The sequence below is a fragment of the Branchiostoma lanceolatum genome, chromosome 13 (assembly GCF_035083965.1).
Source record: "Branchiostoma lanceolatum isolate klBraLanc5 chromosome 13, klBraLanc5.hap2, whole genome shotgun sequence".
Lineage (NCBI taxonomy): Eukaryota > Metazoa > Chordata > Leptocardii > Amphioxiformes > Branchiostomatidae > Branchiostoma > Branchiostoma lanceolatum.
This window is the reverse complement of record NC_089734.1, coordinates 12942330-12967382: the sequence shown is the minus strand read 5'-3', so window position 1 is coordinate 12967382 and position 25053 is coordinate 12942330. Positions and strand designations below refer to the sequence as shown.

The following is a 25053-nucleotide window of genomic DNA, read 5'->3' as shown; positions in this document are numbered from 1 at the left end:
CAAGAGCACTCTAGAGATTGGTATTTGCTGCGTCGTTTGTTTGTTTAATTGGGATATCCATTAGTGTTCAATTATTACAATCTTACACTATTCTTCCTGGAGTCCATTCACATTGATACTTTAAAATCAAAATACAAGAAGAAAACATATACAAATGATAGACAGTCATAACCAAAATCAAATGTGATACAAGACATCTACAATTGACAGACAGACTGCTTTGAATTTAAGGTATTCGCAGATTTGGAGATTTAGGTATTTTGTTCATTTTCAAGACAAAGAGAATATGTGAGCTTAATTGCTTTAAAATTTGGTCAGTTGAAAACTATCATAAGACATGCAGTTCCTGATGATTTAGATAGGGGGCATTGCATACACACCTTCACATGACTCTCCCCAGCAGTCCCACCTCGCATCCAGGCATGTGCTAAAAATACACTTACATTAAATCATCATCATTATTAACTATATAACAAGTAAAATTATTCAGTGTTATGGAAATCCAGAATATAAGGTCACTGTTACAAAATAAGAATGTTTCTTTTTAAAAAAAACTGTCCAAAATAAGACTGTTTCTGTAAAAAAAAAACAGTCAAAATACTTAAAGATTACACTTTCAGGACCAAGGACAGGTATAAAAATGAGAGCCATTTGTATTCCAAGCAAATAATTTTAGTGACAGATTTTTACCAAGCCTAGTTAGAAAATGTTCCTGATGTATCTTCCTATATATATATATATATTCTTATTGCAATTGTGATTTCATTCAGCTACAAACTTTAGGATAAAACATAGTCAATAATAATCATGACGACATGATTTCTATGTAGGTATTTGTTCTGTATTGTCTTTACCCTTTGACAAGCAGCCATTCTAAGACCAAGCATGCATTTTTCAAGGGCAAATAAAAGTCCAACAACAACAAAGCTAATATTAGGCACGTAAACTGATTTGCAATAGCTAGATTTCATGTTAGGAGGGGATGAAAGGTGTATCTAATGGTCAAGTAGTTAGACTGAGGGACAGATGAGATCATTTAATCTACAAAATCACACTACTTAATCTTACAATAGCCAACATTACCAGTTGAGGCAGTGCTTGGTGATGACAGTTCCAGGAGGATAGGAAACATCATCCATGATACAGTCACATTCTGTGGCTTTTACACAGCCAGCACCTGGTATGGATACAAAAAAACAACAGTCAAAATACTTAAAGATTACACATTCAGCACCAAGGACAGGTATCAAAAAGAGAGCCATTTGTATTCCACGCAAATAATTTTGGTGACAGATTTTTACCAAGCCTTTTAGAATTGTTAGAAAATGTTCAAAGACACAAAAACTTGTAACTAAATAGTGCACAAAGCGGTGTGTTTAAAACAAAGCAAGACTAAAAAATATGTGTGGGTCAATACGATGATGTTAATATTTCTACCATAATCAGCTGAATGGCGACATAGTATCCACTATAAAGTTGATACCTAATAATGTTGCCGACTCAGATTTCAAAGGAAGCCGCAAAAATATTTTGTTAATTCTGAATGATACCGCATCAGAAATTAAACTCAATGGAGCGCTATGATGCCAACATTAACGGTTTTATATAATTTCTCAAAAGTTCCTCTATACTATAGCGCATTCCTTGTCTATCCATTCATTTATTTATTTCTGTTTTCTTTCACCAGGGCCCTGCTTTTCAAAGAGGCCATGGATACATGCATGCAAACAATACAATAATACATAGAGACAAAAACAGTTTTGTGGATCAAATATCAGCATCTTTATCCAAAAAAGTAGTCCATGCCACGTAGTAATTTACAGTATGATATCGGTACATTAAGGAAAAATCTTAACTTCTCTGAAATTTCAATTGCTCCTATCTTTTTAAGGTATTGTTGAAGGGTGGCTGATGAATTTTGGGATGTTTTTGAAAAACCCTTTCTTAAGCTTTATAAACCTTCCTCAACCTTAACATTAACTTTCAGGTAGTACCTTATAGCAAGGTGATAATTTATGCAAATTAGTATGATGTCATGAAACGTCATCAAGATATATAAGACCACGCCCCTTTTTTAGAAAAAAAACGCTCTCCTTGGCTTGTGCTTCAATGTTTATCAATATAACTTTGCAGGAATGTACATGATAGTAATACTTAACGAATGACGAGTGTCAACGAGATCATTTTGAAATATCGATGTTTGGCGAATTTTATTTTTTTTTATCAATCGTGAAAGAAAACAGAAAGGTGATTTTACCATCATCTACATATCCCTCGGGACAGAAGCATCCCTCCACACAGGTGCTCCGCTCACAGTACCAGGGCGGGGTCTCCCCAAGGTCACGGCACGTGTCCTGACAAACGGGGCCGCATGCCTCGTAGACGTGCCCGTTGTCACACTGCATGGCTGGGGAGGGAGGTAAACATGGGTTACATTCATGTCTGTACTTCATTTCCCAATCAAAAGGTTTTTTATCTCCATGAAAAATGGAGATATTGTTTTTGGAGTGTCTGTGTGTGTGTCTGTCTGTATGTGTGTGTGTGTATGTGTGTTTCCGGACTATTATAGTCAGCATAACTCAAGAACCTCTGGATGGATTACAATGATATTTCGTGTGTGGGCGGGTGCTGTGAAGTCAAAATTCAAGGTTGATTTTGGGCCCCCTGGTATGTGACCTTCGTACTGCAGCAGAACTTCAATTTTTGTATCTTTTGACCTGGACGTGCTATGGTCTTGATTTTGGGGTGGCAGATAGCTTGTGATGTAATAAAGAAGTTGTATAGGTTTGAGGCCCCCTAGCAGCTTTTTTAACGTGTGTCAAGCTCAAATCAAACAAACTTTTCATGTGAGATCTACATTGTATGCATATTTCATTTTCTTCCATTTTCAAGCTGTCACCTTGAATAAAATGTAAACGGTCAAACTAGAATGTGTGGGTGGGTTTGGACTTTAAGTTGCATAATGGTCTCTGTAAAACAGTGCACTAATAGTTCCTTCTGGCTTCTTCCTAATAATCAATTCTTAAGTAATTTAAAAGACTTACTACCAACAAGTAACGTTATAGGAAGACTTACGACACATCTCCTGAGAGCGCCATCTGATGTAGATGCCGTTATCACTGCACATCTGGGCATACAGGGAGATAGCTGTACACAGACACTCACAGAACCCACCATAGTCACATCTAGGGGAAATCATTAGTAGTGCATACATTACTATGGCGGTGTAAACTGTTCTTTCTGTGATTCAAAGGAGTTAACAGTTGTTACCAGGTACTGGTGCCATGTAGATATGAATCTTAGTAAGAATCTTGTGAGAAGACTGCTTAGAATTCTGCTATGAATATTCATAATAATAGTCTAATACCACCCTTAGTCACCTTGGTTGACCAAGTATTTAGTTATTTATTGTTATGTTGACCCCTTGACATGCGCTCATCTCGACCTCCATGAAAAGCGGCCCTGATGGCCGATTGGAGCATTTTTTTTCGAGTTTAAATAAAGGCACAAACAAACAAACAAACAAAGTATCTGCCAATAATGTAAATGATGGGCCGATGACAACTTATAGCGTCAATATTTCAAACCATTCAATGGCAACGTATTACTTATGCCGTTCCAAAACACCATGATAAAAAAAGGGTAAATGTCTAACTTCTTCTCTTGGCCCATTTTTCTAGAGATTGTCTTTATCAATTGTTTGAAAAAAGAAGACCCTGTTTATTCATTCATTCTCATTAGAAACTTGCTGAAAGAAACTATTGAACCGCGCCCAACTCGCATTCAGAGTCATACGTGCATCTCGCGTAGTACATCTTATAACATATAACTTAGCATGCCAAAACCTTCATGAGTAAGACAAAAGGGTATATTATAAACTTTGCACAAACATTTTCTCTTCCCCCAGTCATACACACACCACGCATAGTATACATCTTACAATATATAGTGTCACGCGCCTACTGTAAATACTGTAAATACCATAGCCCCACCGTCAAAACGTAGAAATGCAAAATTAAAACATAAGAATGCAAATATTTGACGGACACGCAGTCACTCTCTCATTGGTCGAACCACTAATTGTGATGGACAGTCAGGATCAGTCTATTTAGGGACTTTGATTTTCTATCAGTTCTCACCACACAACGACATCGAATCTTTGCTCCTTTGATATCGATATGTAATGGTATAGTGTTATTGAAACTTACTCTGTGTAGGAATGATTAGAAATTTGAGATTTTTTTATTCAGGTTTCTCGCCTCATAAAATGCTCTGGATGCCTTTAAAAGGAATTGCCCAACTCACCCACAGGTGTCATACACACACCAGGTGTAGTACATCTCATACGGCACGGTACTGTGGCACGGCTCAAACATCGGCCCCGTTAGCACACCGCACATCTTCTTCGCCCAGGTCTCTCGTGAACTGATCTTTAATGACAAAGATTATGTATTTTTACCAAAGCTTTGTACAGGGAACCACAGGAAAGTTCTCCGTAGGAGAAATGCACAAAACCATGCACGGCATGAGAAAATTAGAAAACATCATAATATAGCCGTGGCGACGAAGGGAGGTGCGTTTATGATTTGTATAAAGTTTCAAAAATAGTAACTGCAGCTTTCCTCGTCGCCACGGCTAGTAATAAAGTAGCATATTATGTATATAAATGTTGTAAAGTAGCATATTATATATATAAATGTTGTCAAGCCTTTGTCAACCTGATGGAACTATTCATGGAAGTATTGTGCGCTGTTACCTTACAAGGGTGCAAGGGTGACGGTTCAGTCTCCGTACAGGACGTGCTGACTCGCCAAGTGTCAGCGAACATGTACGCTACGTGCTCCAAGCCGCCTTGTCGAGCCGTGAAGTCGTTTTCAGCGTCTCCGTCGTAGTTTCCGCACAAGCCCCCTACCTTACCCTTGAAAACAGGGTCCAGTTTGACATATACGCGAGTCTCTGTAGAAGGGAGAAAATATAGAAGAAAACAGGCCAGTTGTTACTTGATTTATTTTTGAAAATGGAAAAAAAGCTATATTTGGTGTGATCCTTGCTGAGGTATGTTGGACAACGGATTTTATTTACTTGTTGAATATATTGGAATGTTTCATATTTTATCGTGAAGGTTCAACTTTCATTTAACAGAGACGGGGGTCGTTACAGACTTCCCGCCACCTTTGACCCGGTGCTCACGTCAGACTTCCGGAAATTATACTTCTCGGTTATCCTTGAGGAATAATACCAGATAACTTGAAAATTCGGTGTGTCTCATTCTTTTTGTGTGTTAGAAGAAAGTGCAAGTTGTCTATAATGGATTACGCTTATTTTTTGTCTGTTTGTTTGTTTGTTTGTTTGTTTGTTTGCGTGTTTGATTGTGTGTGTGTGTTCATCTTCTGGTTTGCTCCTGTGGAAAAGTTCAGTAGATAACATACGTCCATCCCACTTGACCTCCAGGCCCATGACACTTGACACGATGACGTAGATGCCTGACTTGTGAATGACCAATCCTGTGCCGTTATACGCCTTGGGAGGCAGGATAGGGACTTCATTCACTGTCACCTGGGGTAGAAAAGGGAACAAAAACAATATATTTCACTCTACTCATACCTATGGTATGGGGAGTGAAATACAAATATACAGAAGCAAACCTTGACATTTTTCTATTAAACAGTTCAGCCTAAACTAGTCATGATAATCACCTATATGAAATAACTTTTTTTCAATCTATCAATGGTTCATACGCGCGCATCGGATAAAATTTTCAAGATACATATAACGTTATATTTTTGTAACGTTATATTTTTTCCAAATGAACTCAGAAAATGAAAATTAGTCTAAACTAAAATAATTTTCATCCTCATTTGATGCCTGATTTTGGCCCGAGTCAAGATATCATTCGTGTGATGATTTTTTTTTAAATTGTAGATTAGCACGATGGCAAAATTCTGTGTTAGTGTTACTGTGTAGAAAATAATTAACCTCATCCCTGACGCCTGACCCCGTAATCTAATCAAATTTGCTACCAAACAGCTACCTTAGAAAGCTAAATGTTAAAACCACCCAGAATAGGGATGGGTACCGGTACACGTACCGGTACAAAACCGGTATTTTTGTGTGGACCGTTCCAAAAAAACGGTCCGGAAAAAATCAGTGGACCGGACTTTGGACCGATTAGAAAATTCACAGTACAAGACTACCAGCAGGCGGTCACATAAAAAAATACAATAATGTTAGTGGTCTAAGAAAATACAAAACAGCAGATTCAACGAATCGTGGTTGCTCTTTTTCGAAGATGTTAGCTAGAAACACCCAAAGGATGAGTCAACACACGGCGAGGAGAGTATAGTTAATTTCAAGACAGTGCAAACCTAAAAAAATTATATCGTTCCAGACATGGCGTTATTGTCCGACACATGCATATAATACTTGCAATCAAGTAAATCACTCTCCAAAATATGGTGTACTGCTGCACTACTATAATTAGGTACAGGTCCAGGTTCGGACCTGGACCTGACCCTCTAGACCTGAACCTGACCGGAATATTCTGTACCGGTACCCACCCCTAATCCAGAATTAAGCTTAGACGCACGAAAGATTAGGGCGGTGAATTCGAAGAAGTGAAGTATTTTGTTCCCGGAGTCGATGGCTACGGCAATGGCGTTCTGTCCGTCCATCCTCGTGGGAAACTTTCGACTGACTGGCTAATTAGTGTCGCATGCATGAGACTCCCCATCAAGGTGACCTACTATCATGCTAATACAACTGTTTTTACGTCGTTTTTGGATGGACAAGGTCGACGTGGCACTGCACTCAAGTTTTTTCATAACTTATTTCAACAGTGCCACGTACAGAGAACAATATACCCATTTCTACACCTGGGTGGAGTGAGGAAAGTCGTGTAAAGTGTCTTTCCCAAGGGCACAACATCGGTGGCGTCAGGGGATTCGAACCCGGGACCGCTGGGTTCTGGGCCGAAAGCCCTGCCGTTACGACCCCACAAATTGTCGCGACAGAGCTGAAGGGAAATAGCTTGCCCTTCGCTTTACACCAAAAAAAAAGTAGTTTCCCTTACCCTTCTTCCCCTTACAAGGCGGATGATGGTACCGCCTATGTCGACTGTAACGGACTTGGTACAGGTGACGCCACTTGTACCGCAGGGCACGTTCTCCGCCGTGATGGTGAACTCGTGAGTCACCATGTCCTTACTCAGGATGTAGTTACAGCCGCCTTGGAACGAGTAGGACTTCCCGTCGAACGTTATGTAGTGGGGGTCACCACTAGCGATGCACACTCCTGCACATTTGTTGTTGGAGCACTCCCAGTGACGGCCTTTACATACACTGTGAGGAAAGATTACATCATCCGTATCATCAGGTTGGGAAATAAATTCATACACTACCATTTTTGTTATTTTTCTTGTTTTTCCTTAATGAGCTAGCCTTACTTGGCACAAACAGTCGTTAGTTGCTCATGAATAATTAATGAGCTGGCCTTATTTGGCACAAACAGCCGTTATCTTGTTCTGAACCCAAAGTAGCGATGTCAAACGTAACCTGATTGGCTGATAGCTTCCCAGCGACCTGCGGTTTTCGCACAAGATGAGCTTGTGCCATTCCTGTGATTGGCTGAAAGCTGTTTGCTGGTGACGCACGGGTGGGTTTCAGCCCTGCTAATGGTGGGTGATTCCAAAACTACCTACCAGGTATTGCAGTCCTTCGTGATGGTCTCTCCCCTCTGGTGCTTTTGCATGCCATGATGACAGGGACAGTTCTCTGGTAGAACGCAGTAGTCCTCCTAAAGTGTAAAGCAGAACAACAAAAAAAGCAAACTTGAGCAGTTGGAAAGAAGACGTGGTGTCCTGTCTGTTTCACAAAAGTATACATTTTTTGCCTGGAAATGGCAAAAAAATCCCGTAAGATTAATTCTGGGCAGAAATTGAGATGCCTCCATATCTATATTTGTTAAGAATGCATTCAACTACATGCGTGCCAAATTTGGTGCTTATAGACAAATTTTCACAATTTCTCAGCTATGCCGCTGGACTATCCTAGCTCCAGTTTCTCTGAATATTCGACAGTCGACAGGGGAACTATATTAATAGCAGCAAACAAGAGCTAGAGCAGCATGGACACGAGCCGTGGACACGAGCTAAGATTCAAAACAGGTTTGAAATGTACCAGACTAGTATGTCTAAAGAAAAAAATACAAGGGAAAAATGTACAAATTTTACATTGCATGTTATGCTATTGGTATTCACTTCTACGTGTATACATCGTAGTTATTTATCAAGAGTAGGTTTTTTTTCAAATTTCTATTGTATTTCACAAAACAATACAAAATAATGCATAATACAAACAGAAAAGGTTCAGAAATTATTACAAACATAAGTCACGTATCCCAAAGGAGCTTAACGTTATTAGGTAAAAGTGGAAACAAAATTGAACTACGAAAATATATATGAAAACAATATCAGAATAACAAATAGTAACAGATAGAATATTGATATCAAACAGAAGTAATAATGACAACATCAATGGCAAATAAGTATGACGAAATCAACTGACAGGAATTACTCTTGATCAAAATTTTCAACAATGATTTTTTTCTTGATTACTCACATCTAACACCATGCCGTCGGGACAGCCGCAACCCGGTTGTTTGAATAGGTTGCAGTATTCGTCTTCGACCATGTTGTCACAGGTCAAAGGGCAAGGTGACACGTCATCACGGTAGATGAGGTTCCTCGGGCATTCGTACACATCCGGGCAATCGTGGTCAGAACAATTGAAGATGCCGTTCTCGCAAAGACTGGAGAAACAGATGGAATGTTAAGCCAGAATTTTCAAAGAAACGTAGTTTTGAAACAAAAATCTATGATTTTGACCTGCCTGTGTCTGAACAAAACATCAGCATTCATATATCTATAAATAGAAAAAGATAAACGAAAGAACGCTGTACTTTTACATTCAAGGTCGAGCTAAGGACGTTTACCCTTGTTCAATAAAAGATAAACATGTATCCTCTCTCTCTCTCTCTCTCTCCCTCTCTCTCTCTCTCTCTCTCTCTCTCTCTCTCACTCTCTCTCTCTCTCTCTCTTTGCTCATTCACAGTTAAAAGTAACATATCCAATATACAACAACGGATCATAATGCGGGGTTCTTCACGCCTCGTTTAAAATTTTAAAAAATGTCCAAATTTATACAAAAGATCTCAAGATATTGTACGAAATCTCGAGATCTTTCAAGACAATCTTGAGATTTTTTATGACAATCTTTCATTAAATCTCAAGATGCTTTGGAAAGAACTCGACATTCTTTCAAGGTGTTATACACACATATACATTGCGACATATTATCACAATACACGCGGAGCTTTTCTTACATGATGCCAACCTGTTTCTGTGTTCAGCCAGATTACCAACTTACCAAGTGTTGCACCCCTTATTGATCGAGCTGCCCGGCGCATGCGCCTTGCCGCCGTCCTTACACGGACACATGGACTTCATCACACACAGGCCGTCATCATTCAGCGCCATTCCGTCTGTGGAACATGACCAATGCATTACAAAAGTACATTTTATCTCCGCGAAAGAGGTTTGTCTTCAGTAGAGGTATTGTTCTAGGGTATCTGTCTGTCCGTCTGTCTGTCTGTTTGTTTGTTTGCTTGTTTGTTTGCCAATTGATACATAGGTATGGGCTCAACATATTGTTTTTGTACATGTTCTTCTTCTTCTTCTCCTCCTGACAAATCTTCAAATGGATTCAACTCCGCCATTTTTAGCCAACCGACCTGAAATTTGGTGTGGAGGTAAAGATGATAAATGATATACATTTACAACAATTTTCTTTGATCACTTGCTTCAAGTTCCAAGTAGAAAATGCATGTGTCATGTACATTTTCACTTGTTGAATTTGAAAGCACCGTGGCCCCCGGTTAGGGATCATGGCGGGGAACCTATGCCTTATTTTTCAACATTAATTATATGTTATCGAAGTGATGAGGAAAATCATCATGATTTGAACAAGCTATGTACAGTTATTCTGTTCAATATCTATATACATAATAGGTATGGTCCTGACTGGCATAATTGAATAGATATAACCTACCTGTTTATTATCTTATTTTCCTCGGACAGTTGTATGGACACAGTTTGCCTTGACTGTCAATTTTGAAATTTTCCGGGGGGTACTTATATTTCAGGGGGTACTTATATTAGATTTTGAAGATTTGTCCGGGGGGCACTTCTATTCTAGGGGGTACTTCTATTTGAGAAGTGTTTTGGGACAGCCCGCTTCTTGAATGAGGAGGAGTATGGGCGAAACATGATGTATTTGCTCAGGGGCAAATGACGGCCTTTCTAGTTTGTTTGTATGTTTGTTGGTTTGTAAGAGGCCGTACGCTGTGTGTGTCAGCATGTTTGCATTTCTCACCGGCTTGGATAGTCTAAGACTGGTAAAAACTGCATGACGTAAAATATCCCAAGATTTGTGATTTATCACAGAGCAAATTTACGGTGATAGGCTCTTATTTACATCAGTAGCTGCTTGTCTCCAATTATTCATAGTCAATAGAAGAGCCTACAAGTAGTATGCTGTAAAAAAACTGAACAGAACGAAGCAGAACAAAATGACAATGTCCAAGGCATGTCAATACGTTCACTGCCAAAAGTAACATTTATGGAATAGGTGTCTCAAAAATGAAATAAAAAGCAACAAATGGGTATCGGGGAACAAGCAATACATTGTTTAATCAATTCTTGGACCGCTTGGACCGGGTACCATGATCCAAGATCAAGATAACGTAGTACTATGGTCTTCCAAGGACTTAGTTAAGGTCACAGCAAGTAATTTTTAGGGGTGACATCAGCGCGCTCATCAATTTTCGCCTGATTTCTAAAAAAATGGTGGTCCGACGGTGGTCAACATGCCAAAAATTGGCAAATATGCCTTGCATTATATAATGCCCTTGGTTGTAGTTAATTGGGATGTATGCACAAGGTGTTTCATTACATATGAATACCCAGTGCAGTTGCTTCTGATGATGGTACAACAAGCTCTTTTCTGCATTTGTTGTAGTTCGTCTATTGAGGTATATACACATCTCCAACGACATATTTACTGTTGAATCAAGGAGGTTTTATATTATATATGAAACGTCATTGGTTGAATACAGGAATAAAAGACCTGTTGGTCGTGATATCATATTTTGTCGCCTCAATTCTTGTTTAACAAGATTTATGATCTCAAAATTTGAAAATACATGTATAGGAATCTTGTTTGTTTTTTTGCCCACCTTGTTTTTTTTCTCCCTATCTCATTAATTTTGAGTCTGCGGAGGATGTCATCCATAAAATTTACTTGCTGTGGCCTAAGTGATAAGTATTCTATTCATTGACAACAATGGCAATTCTAGCTGGCCTAATGTCTTACCAGGACAATTACATCCTGCAACACAAGGAACCTCTTCCGCTGTGAGGAGACACTCTTCCTCGTAAACCAGATCTGAACATCCGCGGCCGCACGAGTCCATGCATTCTTTGTAGAGTTGTCCTCCCGTACACTGTACAACTGTGAATTAGAAACAATGACATGCATTTAGAAACAATGCTTAAAGGCAGCCAAAGCAATATTAGGGCGAAAAATGGAATTGTAAATATGCTGAAATCTTTCTTTACTAACATTGTTAAGCACATTTGCATAATAATTTCATACTCTGTGTTTTCGAATTTTGAAACCACGCAAAATCGTGCTGTACGATGATAGTCTTAGTTTCACGAGCCTACAAAAACTCCGCCCACGATTTTCAGTGAGTATTCATATCACAACGACGTCATATTTTTGCATAATGGCCGTTGCTATACATTGTGATTTTCGGGGGATAAAACTGCTTTACCTTTCTTTAACACCCAGACTACAATCGTCGAAAAGAGCAATGAATAAAACTGAAAAACATTGACAAATTTGGCTAACATTAGCTGACCTGGAGTCATTGCGAAGACTTTGTTGGTCATCATATCGTGCACCTTCTAGACTTCTAGCAGTGCACCTTCTAGTGTGCACCTTCTGGTGTGCAACTTCTAGTAGTGCAATTTCTAGTGGTGCAACTTCTTGTGGTGCAACGTCTAGTGGTGCAACCTCTTGTGGTGCAACTTCTGGCGGTGCGACTTCTAGTGGTGCAACATCTAGCGTACAACTTCTAGTGTGCATCTTCTAGTAGTGCAACTTCTAATGGTGCAGCGTCTATTGGTGCGATGTCTAGTGATGCAACTTCTAGTGGTGCAACTTCTAGTGGTGCGACTTCTAATGGTGTAACACCTAGCGTGCAACTTCTAGTGTACAACTTCTAGTGTGCAACTTCTAGTAGTGCAAATTCTAGTGGTGCAACGTCTAGTGGTGCGTAACATTTCAAGCTTACCGCAAACTTCTTTGACTAGTTCGTGTTGCCGCCAGTCGACGACAACTCCCGAGCGTGCGCACTCGGACGCGTAGGTGGCCACAGCAGAGCAGAGACACTGGTCTGTATCTTCACATCCACAGACATCGTAAAGACAACTAAAAACATAAAACCACAACGTCTTTTAGTACACTGGTCTAAACATATACTCAACGTTTACCATTTATACTAGTATCGATCAATTTCTATAACATAAAGGTAACACATTTCTCACCATACAATAAAAAGCGCATCTGCGCTACTGCAGTCTTCTTCAGAATTTGAATGAGGTGACGTGACACGTGACGTCACTGTTGGTCAAAGGTGCCGGGAAGTCTATACCGCCCGCCGTTTCTGTTGAGAGATTAGGACGTGGGCCCCCTATAGGACGTCTGAATGGTAACTACGCATGCGTGGATCGTTCCAGAGATAAATTCGTTGAGTTCACGGAATATTTGTCAAATAGCCACATGATATACTGTTTGGCGTTCCTGAAACGCAGTTGCAGCTGGATTTTTTTTTACCTGTCATAGTACGGGTTCATGTCCACCTCAATGTGGCAACTCTGGAAGATGAAGTCGAATATGATGGCGCAGCGTTCCACGGCGAAGTCGCGCATCTGTGTGTAGGTGTCGCACGGGTGGAAGGACAGTTGGGTCGCGTCCTGACATTCGACGTGAAGCTAGGAATATGACGAAGATCACTTGTTATTCGTGGGTGTCCCTTTGGTGTATTGGTCTGCGCTTCTGTCTCTCACCACATCTGGTTCAAATTACTTGGACCAGAAGGACTGGCGTTCAAGCCCCAGGTAGGACACTTGTGGACAAGAGGCGCATTGAGTCATACCATAGACTTTATAATGGTACATACTTCTGAAACTGTATGGAAGTTTAACACACTTCACTGCCAGTGGACTAGCCCCCTGCTACAGTGATTGCACCACAGTGTGGCCCAGGGCTATGAAACGGAGATGGACACCGCCCTATTTATCAAGAATGGTGTGGGAAGATTTTAACTAACAAACACTTGTTATGCAAGAGTCACATTTCCAAGCCGGGGCCCGATGAAAATGAAAATGCATATCAATTAATTGCAGAATTTATAGATAGGAGTAATTGTTGCCCGACCGGGCCCCGCTTTGGACAGGTGACCTAAGCATTAGTCAGTACAGGAGTTGCATTGGTTAGAATGATATAGATTGATTCTGATTTGAAGCCTGAAGCAACTTCTGCTCAAACATGATATGAAAGTTTACCGGTAATAGTTGTAAAATTATACTCGAAACTTGGGCGTGAGGGGCTTAGCACGATTGGTCTAAAGTGGCTGGCCCAGGAAAATATAGGGCTGTCTACAGCTGTCGAGTGCCCTTCGTTTATTCCTACTATACAATAATATGCTCATTACTGTCAGGCCAAATTAAGAAAAAAATTGAATCATACGTGTTCCACCCTCATTAAATCAGGACCCCTATCGCTCCACGTTAGCTCGCTCGCGTAGGGGCCCTGATCTTCTAATTTGTTCTGAACCTAAAGTAACGATGTGAGAGGTAACCTGATTTGTTGATAGCTTCCCAGCGTCCTTTGCGCTTTTGCTTCAGATGAGGTTTAGCAAACCCTCTGATTAGCTGAAGCTGTTTTGGTGGTGATGTCACCAGAACCATGTCTACCGGTGCTGAAGATCAGGGCCCCTACGCGAGCGAGCTAACGTGGAGCGACAGGGGTACTGATTTAAAGAGGGTGACGTGTTCAAAGGGTGAAGATGCCAAAGCTACAATACCTTAAACTTGTTGGCGAACGCCACTGCGTTGGTCTCCAGGTCTCCCTCCGGTGTGGTGAAGTCATCATGTTGGTTCCAGTTGAACGTGCCACACAGACCTCGCACCTGGGAGTAATTTCATAACAAAATTCATCCTTAAAGGCACTCAGAGCATTTATGGGCGTGAAAACTGGAATATTCTAGTTGCTGTAATTTTTATGAGATTTACATTTAATGCCACTGTTTACCACATTTGCGTGCGGATTTCTTATCGCTCAAAAGCGGCACAAAAATAAGCTACATGGTGGTCTTTTAGTTTCACGCGCCTAGTGTAGATAGACCGGTACCATAACCCCGCCCACCTCCGTCAAATCGTAGAAATGCAAAATTAAAACATTAAAATGCAAATATTTGACTGACATGCAGTCACTATCTCATTGGTTGAACCGCTAATTGTGATGGACAATGCCAATGTCGATATGTAAATAGTATAGTGTTATTGACTTCGCCAAGAAGTCTATGTTTTGATGCTTGTCTGTGTGTCTGTTAGTGAACAGAATAAGTCGAGAACGCCTAGATGGATTGTTGTCGTATTTGGTGTGTTGATGTGTATGTGGGAAATCTCAAGATGATTAGATTTTGGGCGAAGTACTTTGCATAATCAACGAGAAAAGTGTAAAAATGTGTTATATTGTATGAATGTCTGTGCTGGGTACCAGCTGGAACGTGTTACTGGTGTAGGGGAAGTGCTACAGGAGTAGTAAGGAGATATTCCCATTGGGCCAGGGGTGTTTGACTGTAAAACGTGTTGGCTGGCACAAATTGGCTTCTCACTGACTTTTAGATCTTGATCTTGTGAAATTGCACTGTTCCTCAAGGCAAGTAGTTACCTTCGACGAGAAGGTTATTCATAGGGTAGCGTTTGTATGTATAAGAAGACCAGCATAACTCAAGAATGACTGGATGTCTTGTCTTGATATTTGGTATGTTGGTAGGTCTTGGTGAGACCTGAAAATGATTAGATTTTGGGCCCCCTAGCGGCTTGTTAAACTAATGAACCCTGTTCTCATAACTAATGATGAAAATTGATACATCCTTCAAATTCCATGATAGGACTCTCAAACATGTGACATGACCGACGAAGAGAGAAATAGTAATACATATCAACTATGCAAATGAAGACCGCTTTTGCATAATTAATGAGAAATACTATAACTCTATAACTTACGTGGTGCTTTGTTTGATTGGATGATAATGATGCAAATCAGATTCTAATTTGCATAATTAATAAGGCAATTTAAAAACCCGCTGTGTTCCATGATATGACTATTCAAATATGCAAATTTGTAACTGTGGAAGAAAGGAATGTTGATAGATAGAAATATGCAAATGTAGACTAATTTGTATAATTAATGTTAAACTACTTAACATTAATTATACTTGTGGCATTTGGAAGTAGTGTGAATGTGAACACCATTGAATCAAGTTATGCTAATAAGGAGCTTATTTGCATAATTGATGATAAATGTTAGCGTAACCTTCTTTGTTTAGCTCATAGTCATACTTTGGACAACTTATGTTATTTGGGTGAAGACGACCAACTGGTATGATTCATAATTGATGAGAAACACTCCCAATACGTCAGTCATAAAGGTTAAGATCATTTGGTATGAGGTCGTAGAACTCTTGTTGAAACTTACTATGTGTAGGCATGACTAGAAATTCGAGTTTTTTATTCACGTTTCCAGCCTCATAAAATGCTCTGGATGCCTTTAACATCACCCACAGAACCAAAGGTCAATCTCGGGTAAAGGGACGCATTACTTTCAACGCGGATGAATACCCGGAAGTAAGGCTCGGACCCAAACTCAATTTTCACCCAAACCACAACAATTCATACGCTTTTCAGCCATGTTAGTATTTAATGTCATTTCGCAGCACGTTATGAGAAATGTAAACTCAACCCTAGGCCCTCGAAAGCTTTTCGCCACCGTTAACTCTTCCATTCTATTGGACAAGTTGTAGAATGATGTTTACAGTAGTGAACCATTATTTTCGCCACTTCAATTCTATGTAAATTTGTCAAAACTATTTTATCTTGAAATACTTCCAACTACATAATGAATGTCTTGTCACCTACTTTATTAGAGTAGACCGTGTCTAGTGTAATGTAGGCACGGTTAATGTTGTCCCACATGATTCGGAAGCCAAATCCTTCCAGAACCGTGACAATGGACGATGCTCTCTTCACGTAAATGTCTTGATTCCTAGTAGAAAAAAATAGCATTACGTTAGAAGAAGAAACAATGCGACGCAAAAGGACGTTCCAAGCCACAGCTTAGTTAATCATTATCACCTGAGGCGTTGGTGAATATTCGTGTTTAGTGCATTTTTCAAGGGTAAAACAATAGAACTTGCTATGGATTTGAACATAAAACCTTTAGATTCTCAGTTAACAGCCTAAACCACATGGCCGACACGTTAACAGATCCAGTTGGTGCCTGAGACGAGTTTTGGGGTCTTCTAAAAATACCATTTTAGTCAAGTATGGGCCTTGATTTTTTCAGATGGTACCTTATTGCAATGCGATAATTTATGCAAATCAGTATGACTTCATGATGGCGCCATCGAGAATTATAGGGCCACGTCCATTTTTTGCTCTCCTTGGCTTGAAAAATGCTCTCCTTGGCTTGTACTTCGATGTTTATTAATGTCATTTCACAGAAATGTATCTGGGTTCCAGACTGTTAATCGGGCCTTTTAGCCGGTTCCCTTTAGCCGGTACCTTGTAGTCAGTTCCTTCGGCGGCACAGAGACCCCAGCCCGCAGAACCCTAATTAGCGCACCGGGGGATTTGAAGCCGGGAAGGGGCGCGGTTCACTCCCACGGGCTACAACTCCCCGGAGCGTTGATTAAGACCGGGCGGACAGACTGTTCTTGGGCCGCCGAAGCAAATCGCTAGCGACCGGGTACAAGTCTGGCGCCCAGGGTAAACGGTTACCTGAAGGGAATGGCAGTGTCCCTCCCGTCCACAGTGACCGCCCCGCCGCGTTTCAGGGTGACGGTGGTCATGTGGTGAGTGACCGTGACGGACTTGGTACAGGACACCCCTCCACTGCTGCCGCACGGCTCGTTCTGGGACGTGATGAGCAGCTTACCATCCATGAAGTCCTTAAAAAATTAAGACATCCATATGTTATTCCATTGGGTGTATTTATCTATGTCTGTAATAACCTATTTATTATTTGTGTTCCCGTGACACCCCCTTCCCCAAGCTGGACCTCAAGGAAGAGCGGCCAAGGCCAACAGGGCATTCCAGTCAAGATAAAGGACAATGATTGATTGATTGATTGATTGATTGATTGATTGATTGATTGATTGATTAATCACCTGGAATCAAAGCTCTTTGTACTCAACCAACAAGGTCACGCACAAGGTGGCTCAAAGCTGACCTTGACCTTCGTCTTCCTAACACCTACCCACATACCAAATATCATTAAAATCCATCCACGGGTTCTTCAGTTAGGCTGACCACGAATATCCGGAAACACAAACACACACACACACACGCACACACGCACGCACACACACACACACACACACACACACACACACGCACACACGCACACACGCACACACACACACACACACACGCACACACACGCACACACACAGACACACACAGACACACACACAGAGAGAGATACGCAGACGGACACGCAAACAGACAGACCAAAACACTTCCTCCATTTTTTAAGCAGGTAACAACAATTACCTGTCAATTTTTGGACTACCTTCCTCATGGCAATACTGACTAGTTATACTAGGAGGCGCTGCAATGGGAAGGACAAGGTCTCAAACTTGTATCCCCCGCCTCATCACATTATACTACCAGTAGAAAGTAGATTCAGGTATTATTTCCCTTATGAATATAGCAGAGTCTGTAAAGACATATTGGCAGGTATTTGTACATATCACATACCTCTACGAGTGTGTACTCGCACTTGCCCTGGAACGTGTAGAACTTCTGATCGAACGTTATGTAGTGTGGGTCTCCGAAGACTATGCATGTTCCCGGGCACTTGTCCTCGGAACAGATCCATCGACCCTCCATACAGATGCTGAGGAAAAATTTTATAAAGTTAAAGTTGGAAAATGTGGTGTATAGAGCGATGCCGATCTCCGATTCATTTGCCCTTGGGCCACACAACGGTGCAAGCACCGGCAATACTAGAGCATCGCTCTTTAAATGTATGTCATTTTAATAACATGGTGTACGTTGTGAGTAATATTGATTAAATGCTCCCTGATGTTTTGTTCTTAGCTGTAACATCTACTAACATAGATAGTTCCACCAGGGTTCATAATTCCGCCACCCTGAAAAGATACGTCCAAATGGATCTCCAACCCAACGTCCCCCAGTATAATGCACTCCTGTATATCTAAACTGTGTATACCTAGCTGCACTAGAGATCTTTCAAAGCTAATGTTTTTAAAAGTGGCGGATTTATGTGACCCGGCGGATTAATGTTAATGGAGGTTAATATATATTGTGTTGACATCTTACCATTCGTTGCATCTTTGTTTGATGACATCACCTGTGGTGAATCTTTCCCTATGATGGTAGCATGGACATTCTTCGGCCAAGACGCACTGACCCTCGTCCAGGTACGTACCTTCTGGACACTACAAAGGAACCACAAAACAATACTCTATCCTTGTATGATTGTATTTTCATCAGTTTGGCACTTTAGTGCTTACATTGGTTTGCAAGGTTCTTAGCACACTATCAAGAAAATCTACTACAGTTATGAACATCTATGAGGAGGGGGGCTTAGTCACATATGGGACCGTATTCCTCTACCGAAACGTGTTCTTCTTTTGAACATTCAAATGTGGCTAATGCGTACTTCAAAAGAACAATTACAATAAATCATAGATAACAGGACAAGGCTGCTGTGGTAAACGCAACCCCTTTAAACACAAATTCATAAATTCAATTACTGAAGGAATAGCTGTTCTGACCTGACAGCCGCTGACACAGTCCTTCTTGCATTGAGCGAGGTTTGCGAAGGCGGCAGTCTGACAGGACACGGGACACATACTGGCGCACTCCGTGTACTCCTTCCCGTTAAGACAGGTTTTCTCTGAAAAACAAAACCGAAGTGTCAACTTAGGTTGGCATTTTAAAAAGCCACAGCTGGCCACCATGATGGAAGTCACTTGAAGACAAGAGAAAAATGACCAGGCATTGCATGATGTACAAAATGACTAATAAACTTGTGGATGTACCGACTGATAATTATCTGCTAATACCAGCCCAGAAAAGGCCAAGAAATAGTCATGCCTTTAAGTACGAGAGTTATCAACCAAGGATTGATGTGTTCAAAAATTCGTATTTCCCGAGAACCATAGTAGAATGGAACTCGTTGTCATCAGATGCTGTAGGAACACCTTCAATAAATAGCTTCAAAGAACGATTGCAGTCAGATGTGCAAAACTTAGGTGTGATAGGCCGTTCAGTGTGATATAACCAGCTGCTGCCGTGCCGTGTGCCTGCGAAGCTGGTGTGTTACGCCGAGGGGCGGTTATACCGGCTATGCAGATACAGATACAGATACAGATCGCTGAAAACGACCAAAGTACACACTTAAGCTGATGGTGAAGTAGACCGCGGAATAAGAACTGTGGTTCCGAAATTATATTTGATTCGTTCTGTGGCAAATGACGCCTGCATAAACGACCAAAACTCAGAACCACACATCATTTCTGTTTCTTTCTTGGCCCTAAATGCTTAAAGATTTAAAAAAACAAAACAATCTTCTTCTTCTGGAACTTTACTTTTGCTGTGCTAGTAAAGTTTAAACCCGGAGGTCCTTGGTTCGAATCCCCCTTTGGCGTGACATGCCACCGATGATGTGCCCTTGGGAAATGCATTTTACACGACTTTCCTCACTCTACCCAGGTGTAAAAATGGATACCTGACTTTGGTTGGGGGAGTAAAAGGCTGTGGAAGTAGAGGGATGGGCTCCACCTTCCAATACCATGCCCAAGGCACAGACGTCTTGCACTTTTCTTAATTTCTGCTAGGGGGCGCAACCACACACGGAAGTACTCAGACAGCTTTTTCCACCCCGAAATCGGACCGGACAGCTGTTTCCGCCAATCGGACCGGACAGCTAATTCCAACAACCCCTCAAAAACGCTATGGGATTACTCCTCTTATGAACCTGCTTTGCCAGCTCCATATCAAATTGTGATATATTGAAATAAAACAATAAAGTTTTCATGTTTTTGTATCCCAACGTACCACAGAAATCCTCTCCCCTCCAGGAGATGATGATGTGTTCCTGCGCACACTCCCGAGAGTAGGCGGTGAGACTGGTGCACATGGACAGCTCCCTGCTGTCAGGGTCCTGCCACAGACAGTACCCGTACAAACACGAGTCATAGTACTCATCAGGCTCAACCTGTAATAAGATATGGAAGAGAAAAACAATATCAGTTGTTAAACCTAAGTTTTTGTGGTGAAGACCTTTAGCAAGGGTTTCTTCTACAGTTTGTAACTGCGACACAAAAAATGTACAACTTGATGCTCTTCAATAGACCCCTTTCCAAATACCGCGGCCATTTTGAAACTAGCGCGAGCGCGCGTGGTTCGAGCGCGGGAAAAGTAAACACCCGGTAAGCCCACGGCCGCGGTAAGGGTAAACCATGGCGTCCCCAATAGAAACCAGCGTTGAGTCATCTTCTGCGGCGAGATGTTCTCCTCCTCGGTGAAATCCATCGATGTATTTGCATGGCACAAGTAGATGATATTGTTGTGGACACTTAGACTCGATATCGGCTAGTAAAATTGTGAATTTCGGCTACTTTTCCGCAGTTCCTGTCTATTGCAAACCTCAGATAGACCTAGACACTACATGATTGCCAAGATGCGGCTGAAATACGTTTGACTAGCTTTCACCACTGACAATATACCGCATACGAGTACTAAGCTATGGGAGAGAGTGCGAGTGAGTGAGTTAGTACTAGGTTTTCACTACGACTGCGTTTAAGTCAAATGATCTGTGTTTTTTTACGAAGGCCAATAACGGCAATTAACTTTCGTCGTTTACGCAAAAAGACTTGACGCCAATGAAAACCATTTCTTAGCCAGCGACGACATGGTTAGGATAGGCTGTGCTAGCCAGAAGTGTCGCCCAGCAAAAGTGTCGCCATTTGAAGACATTTTTGATATCCAAAATGCGCTCCTTCCGGTGCGGCCATGTGTGCTGATTGGTGCAATGGTGCAGTCAATCATGGTGATTGACAGGACCGCTAGCAGTAATTATTCACGCCCAGGTCTCCATATTTGGTTTGACCACGCGAGACATCGCGAGACTTCGAGTTGCGACGGAAGATGGCATGGGCCTTCGTCAGTTCGTGTCTTTTCCTTTCACGCCAGAAGAGCAACCTGATCGTTTTTTGATAGAAGCATGGTACCAAAAAAAACATGGGCATAGTGGCGCTGCACTGAAGTACAATGACTTATATTGTAAATACTGTATGTCAAACAAGGTGGAAGACGAAACACATTTTATGTCAAGCTGCCCATTCTACGACCAAGAAAGAAATGAGCTGTTTAAAGACGCCACCATTTTCCATCCTAATTACCTTCGCCGGGAATGTATGCATTCGCGGTAAGGTAATGTTATCAGTTACGCCAGCTGTAAAGTGGGTCCGTATGTATGTCGAGATCATAAGTCGAGAGAACTTTGACGGATCTTGCTGATTTTTGGTAGATAAGTGGCGGTTGTGGGAACAAAGGTCAAGTTCGAAAATGGTTAACCTGGCGTTTTCCTAAAGTGCTCCAGTGGACTTTTTTTGTTAGTGTGTTTGTATGTAGACAACATAACTCGACGTATTGATGATGGATCTGCATGATTTTTAATGGGTACGTAGAGATTGTGAAAACAAAGCTCAAGTTCAAAAATGGGTCACCTGGCATTTTCCTGCGGTACTGCAGTGGGCTGTTTATGTATGCGTATTTGTTTGTTGACAGGATAACTCGAGAAGCTGTTGATGGTTGTGCATGATATTTAGTGAATAGGTAGATTTATTAAAGGGGAAGGTCAAGTTCGATGATGGGCCTCCTAGCGGGTACTTTGGGTACTGCAGTGTAGCTTCAAAGTTTGAGGTCGAATTTTCTGCAAGTGCTACGGTCATGATTTTTGTGTGGTAGATAGTCCATACCACATGAAGTAAGTTGTGCACGTTTGGGCCCTCTAGCGGCTTGTTTGGAGCTGCAGCGGGTGTTTTTAATTTATTTGTTTTGACCTTTGGACATGAATAACTAGACTTATGGTCAACGGATCGTCTTGATTTATGGTATGTAGATAACTCGATTAATGATTTACATAATTGAATATTCATTATGCAAATCAGGAGCTAATTTGCATAATTAGCAAGGAGAGTTTATAAATCTGCTGCCTTTCAAAATAGGACTCTCAAACATGTGACATATATAGCTGAAAAAGAGAGAGGTATCGATAGATACCAATAATGCTAATAGCTACCTATTTTGCATAATTAATGAGAAAATACTAATTGAAAATACCACAATAGTAAATGATTGTAATTTCATTCTTGTATCATTAGGAAGCTAAGTAAAGGTGAACAATATCAGACAAAAATCATGCATGACAAAGCCTCATTAACATAATTTATAAGGAAATGTCTACAATTCCCTTTCAATTTGCTATTTTTAAGTCTATATATCCAGGTTAAATTGCACTGACAGGTGACCTAGTTTACGGAGCGGGCTCCCTGTGAGACGTTCCTGGAGGACACATGTGATACTTTACTTGCCTGGTGCAGGGCTCTGTTTTGGGGTCAGGGAGGTCACACGGGCATTTAAAAACACAGCAGCCTTACGATCTAACGCTCTCCCTGTTGGAAGGTATAGGTTTGATAAAAACTGATTGATATGTCGACTATGAAAATAAGGGCATAATTGAAGCAAATACATTGCCAACAAATTGCCTTATTTTCTGTAGTAAAGATAAAAGTTATGATACCAATTAAGCAAAAATATTCTTACAGTGATTATTTTTATAACTCTTGGGAGAACTCGTGTAGGTATAGGTATGGGTTTGTTTTAAACTTTGAAAGAGAATACTAGTAACTCAAGAAGGTGATGACAGATCGTCATGATTTGTAGGGATGTACATAGTTTGAGTGATGATTAACATGATCGTATAAGAATCATGCAAATCAGGATCTGTGATGTGAAAAAGTATACAAACCCTTGCATTCCATTGTAGTCAAACACGTGACATGTAACTGAGAAAGAGAGGAATATTGATAGATATCAATTATGCAAACGAATACCTAATTTGCATAATTGATGACAAAATACTATAATTCCAGAGTGGTAAATGATGGGATTTCATTCTTGTGGCGTTTGGGAGATAATCAAATGTGGACGTTATCAGACATAAATCATGATGGCCTCATTTACATGATATATGAGGAAATGCTACAATGGCCCTCTTTTCTAAGATTTTACTTTAATGCTGTGTTTTGTGTAGAGAAAAGGATCACTTGAAATTCATGCAATCGAGGACCTTATTTACATACTGAGTGATAAGCATTCACTCGAAAAGGCTAACATCAGTCGGCGAAGGTATGAGGTCGTGGAACTCTAGTTTCTCCATGTTTTCAGACGAAAACTATTCTCCTCTTAACATCACAAAACCCACACATTACAGAAAAAGTGGGATCATTCGTCTTCCACTGTCTCGCAAAAAGAAGCCGAACCCAATAAGCTAGAACTTAGTGTAAGTAGTTAAGACTAGAGTAGTCATATGTTATATTGTTCACCATTATCTGTCCGTCCACTCTGTGTTACGTATACATGTACATGTACTTGGAATTAGCCTACGGGCAGGAATTTGCAATAAACTTTCTATATTACAGCGCCACAGAAAAGCTACATAAGATTGGACACAGACAAACTCAAGCAAATTTCTTAAAAAAACGGACTATCATTTGGAAGATTCTTACCGTGGAATGACACTGGTCGAACGGGTACTGGTGAATCTTGCCGCATCTGTTCTCTGCCTCTGCCCTGATGTCCGGGGAGGCGTCGCAGGGGTGCGGAAGCTGCGCCACGTCCGGACAGGACTCTCCTATCTCGTCCATCTTCCACGAGTTACCGAAGATGGCGGCGTACGGAGCCTGCGTCCCGGCGGGTGTCATAAAGTCGTCTAGATAGATGATAAAGCAGAAATTGGGATTTTAGAGAACTGGTTAGCCTCGACCCACCACACCTTTAGAAAAAGAGTAGGGGCATGCTCCGGTGTGTGATGGTCCAAATCCTTCTGTCTGGAGTTAGTGATTCACTACAAATCACCCGAATGGAGGCCTGGCGAACCTCCATCTCGTATCAGCCATACGGTGATTTACATCATTCACCCGAACGGGAGACCTGGCACATCCCTGTCTTGTATCAGCCAACGAAAGGGCATGTCACCCCGCAAGGGGCGATATAACCCCGACGACAACCACGTCGACTACCTACCTACCTAGCCTCGACCAGGCTCGCAAACTGTATCTACCAGCTGGCTAACTCCTATGGCATGTTATCTGTCTAATTTGGCAATTTCTACTTTTTCTAGTGACTCGTGGAGCATGGTAGAGGACAAGAACTGGTTAAGAACGATCAAAACAAAACAAATATAGACATGACTTGCACAATGTTTTGTGCATGTACTCTGACACCACGGTGATGTACAGCTAGAATAGCTCAGTAGAATAGTATGAATGAATGAATGAAATTTACATGAACAACAAGCTAATGTGTACATAATCGCCCCCATGCGCTTA

The 25053-nt window shown here is 41.1% G+C and overlaps 1 protein-coding gene across 1 annotated transcript in view; it reads right to left on the bottom strand.

Moving 5' to 3' along the window:
- Positions 1–25053, bottom strand: part of LOC136447647 (SCO-spondin-like) — a 52630-nt gene that overhangs the window by 17812 nt on the left and 9765 nt on the right. Inside the window, exons 9-30 of the mRNA XM_066446686.1 lie at positions 24232–24434; positions 20495–20654; positions 19210–19331; positions 18752–18870; positions 18167–18305; positions 17186–17355; positions 16325–16451; positions 14206–14310; positions 12954–13111; positions 12412–12548; positions 11439–11564; positions 9423–9537; positions 8616–8805; positions 7697–7791; positions 7070–7337; positions 5430–5556; positions 4757–4956; positions 4306–4430; positions 3076–3185; positions 2258–2407; positions 1084–1177; positions 381–427 (exon numbers count right to left, since the gene is read on the bottom strand). Coding sequence (XP_066302783.1) covers positions 381–427; positions 1084–1177; positions 2258–2407; positions 3076–3185; positions 4306–4430; positions 4757–4956; positions 5430–5556; positions 7070–7337; positions 7697–7791; positions 8616–8805; positions 9423–9537; positions 11439–11564; positions 12412–12548; positions 12954–13111; positions 14206–14310; positions 16325–16451; positions 17186–17355; positions 18167–18305; positions 18752–18870; positions 19210–19331; positions 20495–20654; positions 24232–24434 — 3087 coding nt within the window. The remainder of the gene's footprint in view (positions 1–380; positions 428–1083; positions 1178–2257; positions 2408–3075; positions 3186–4305; positions 4431–4756; positions 4957–5429; positions 5557–7069; positions 7338–7696; positions 7792–8615; positions 8806–9422; positions 9538–11438; positions 11565–12411; positions 12549–12953; positions 13112–14205; positions 14311–16324; positions 16452–17185; positions 17356–18166; positions 18306–18751; positions 18871–19209; positions 19332–20494; positions 20655–24231; positions 24435–25053) is intronic.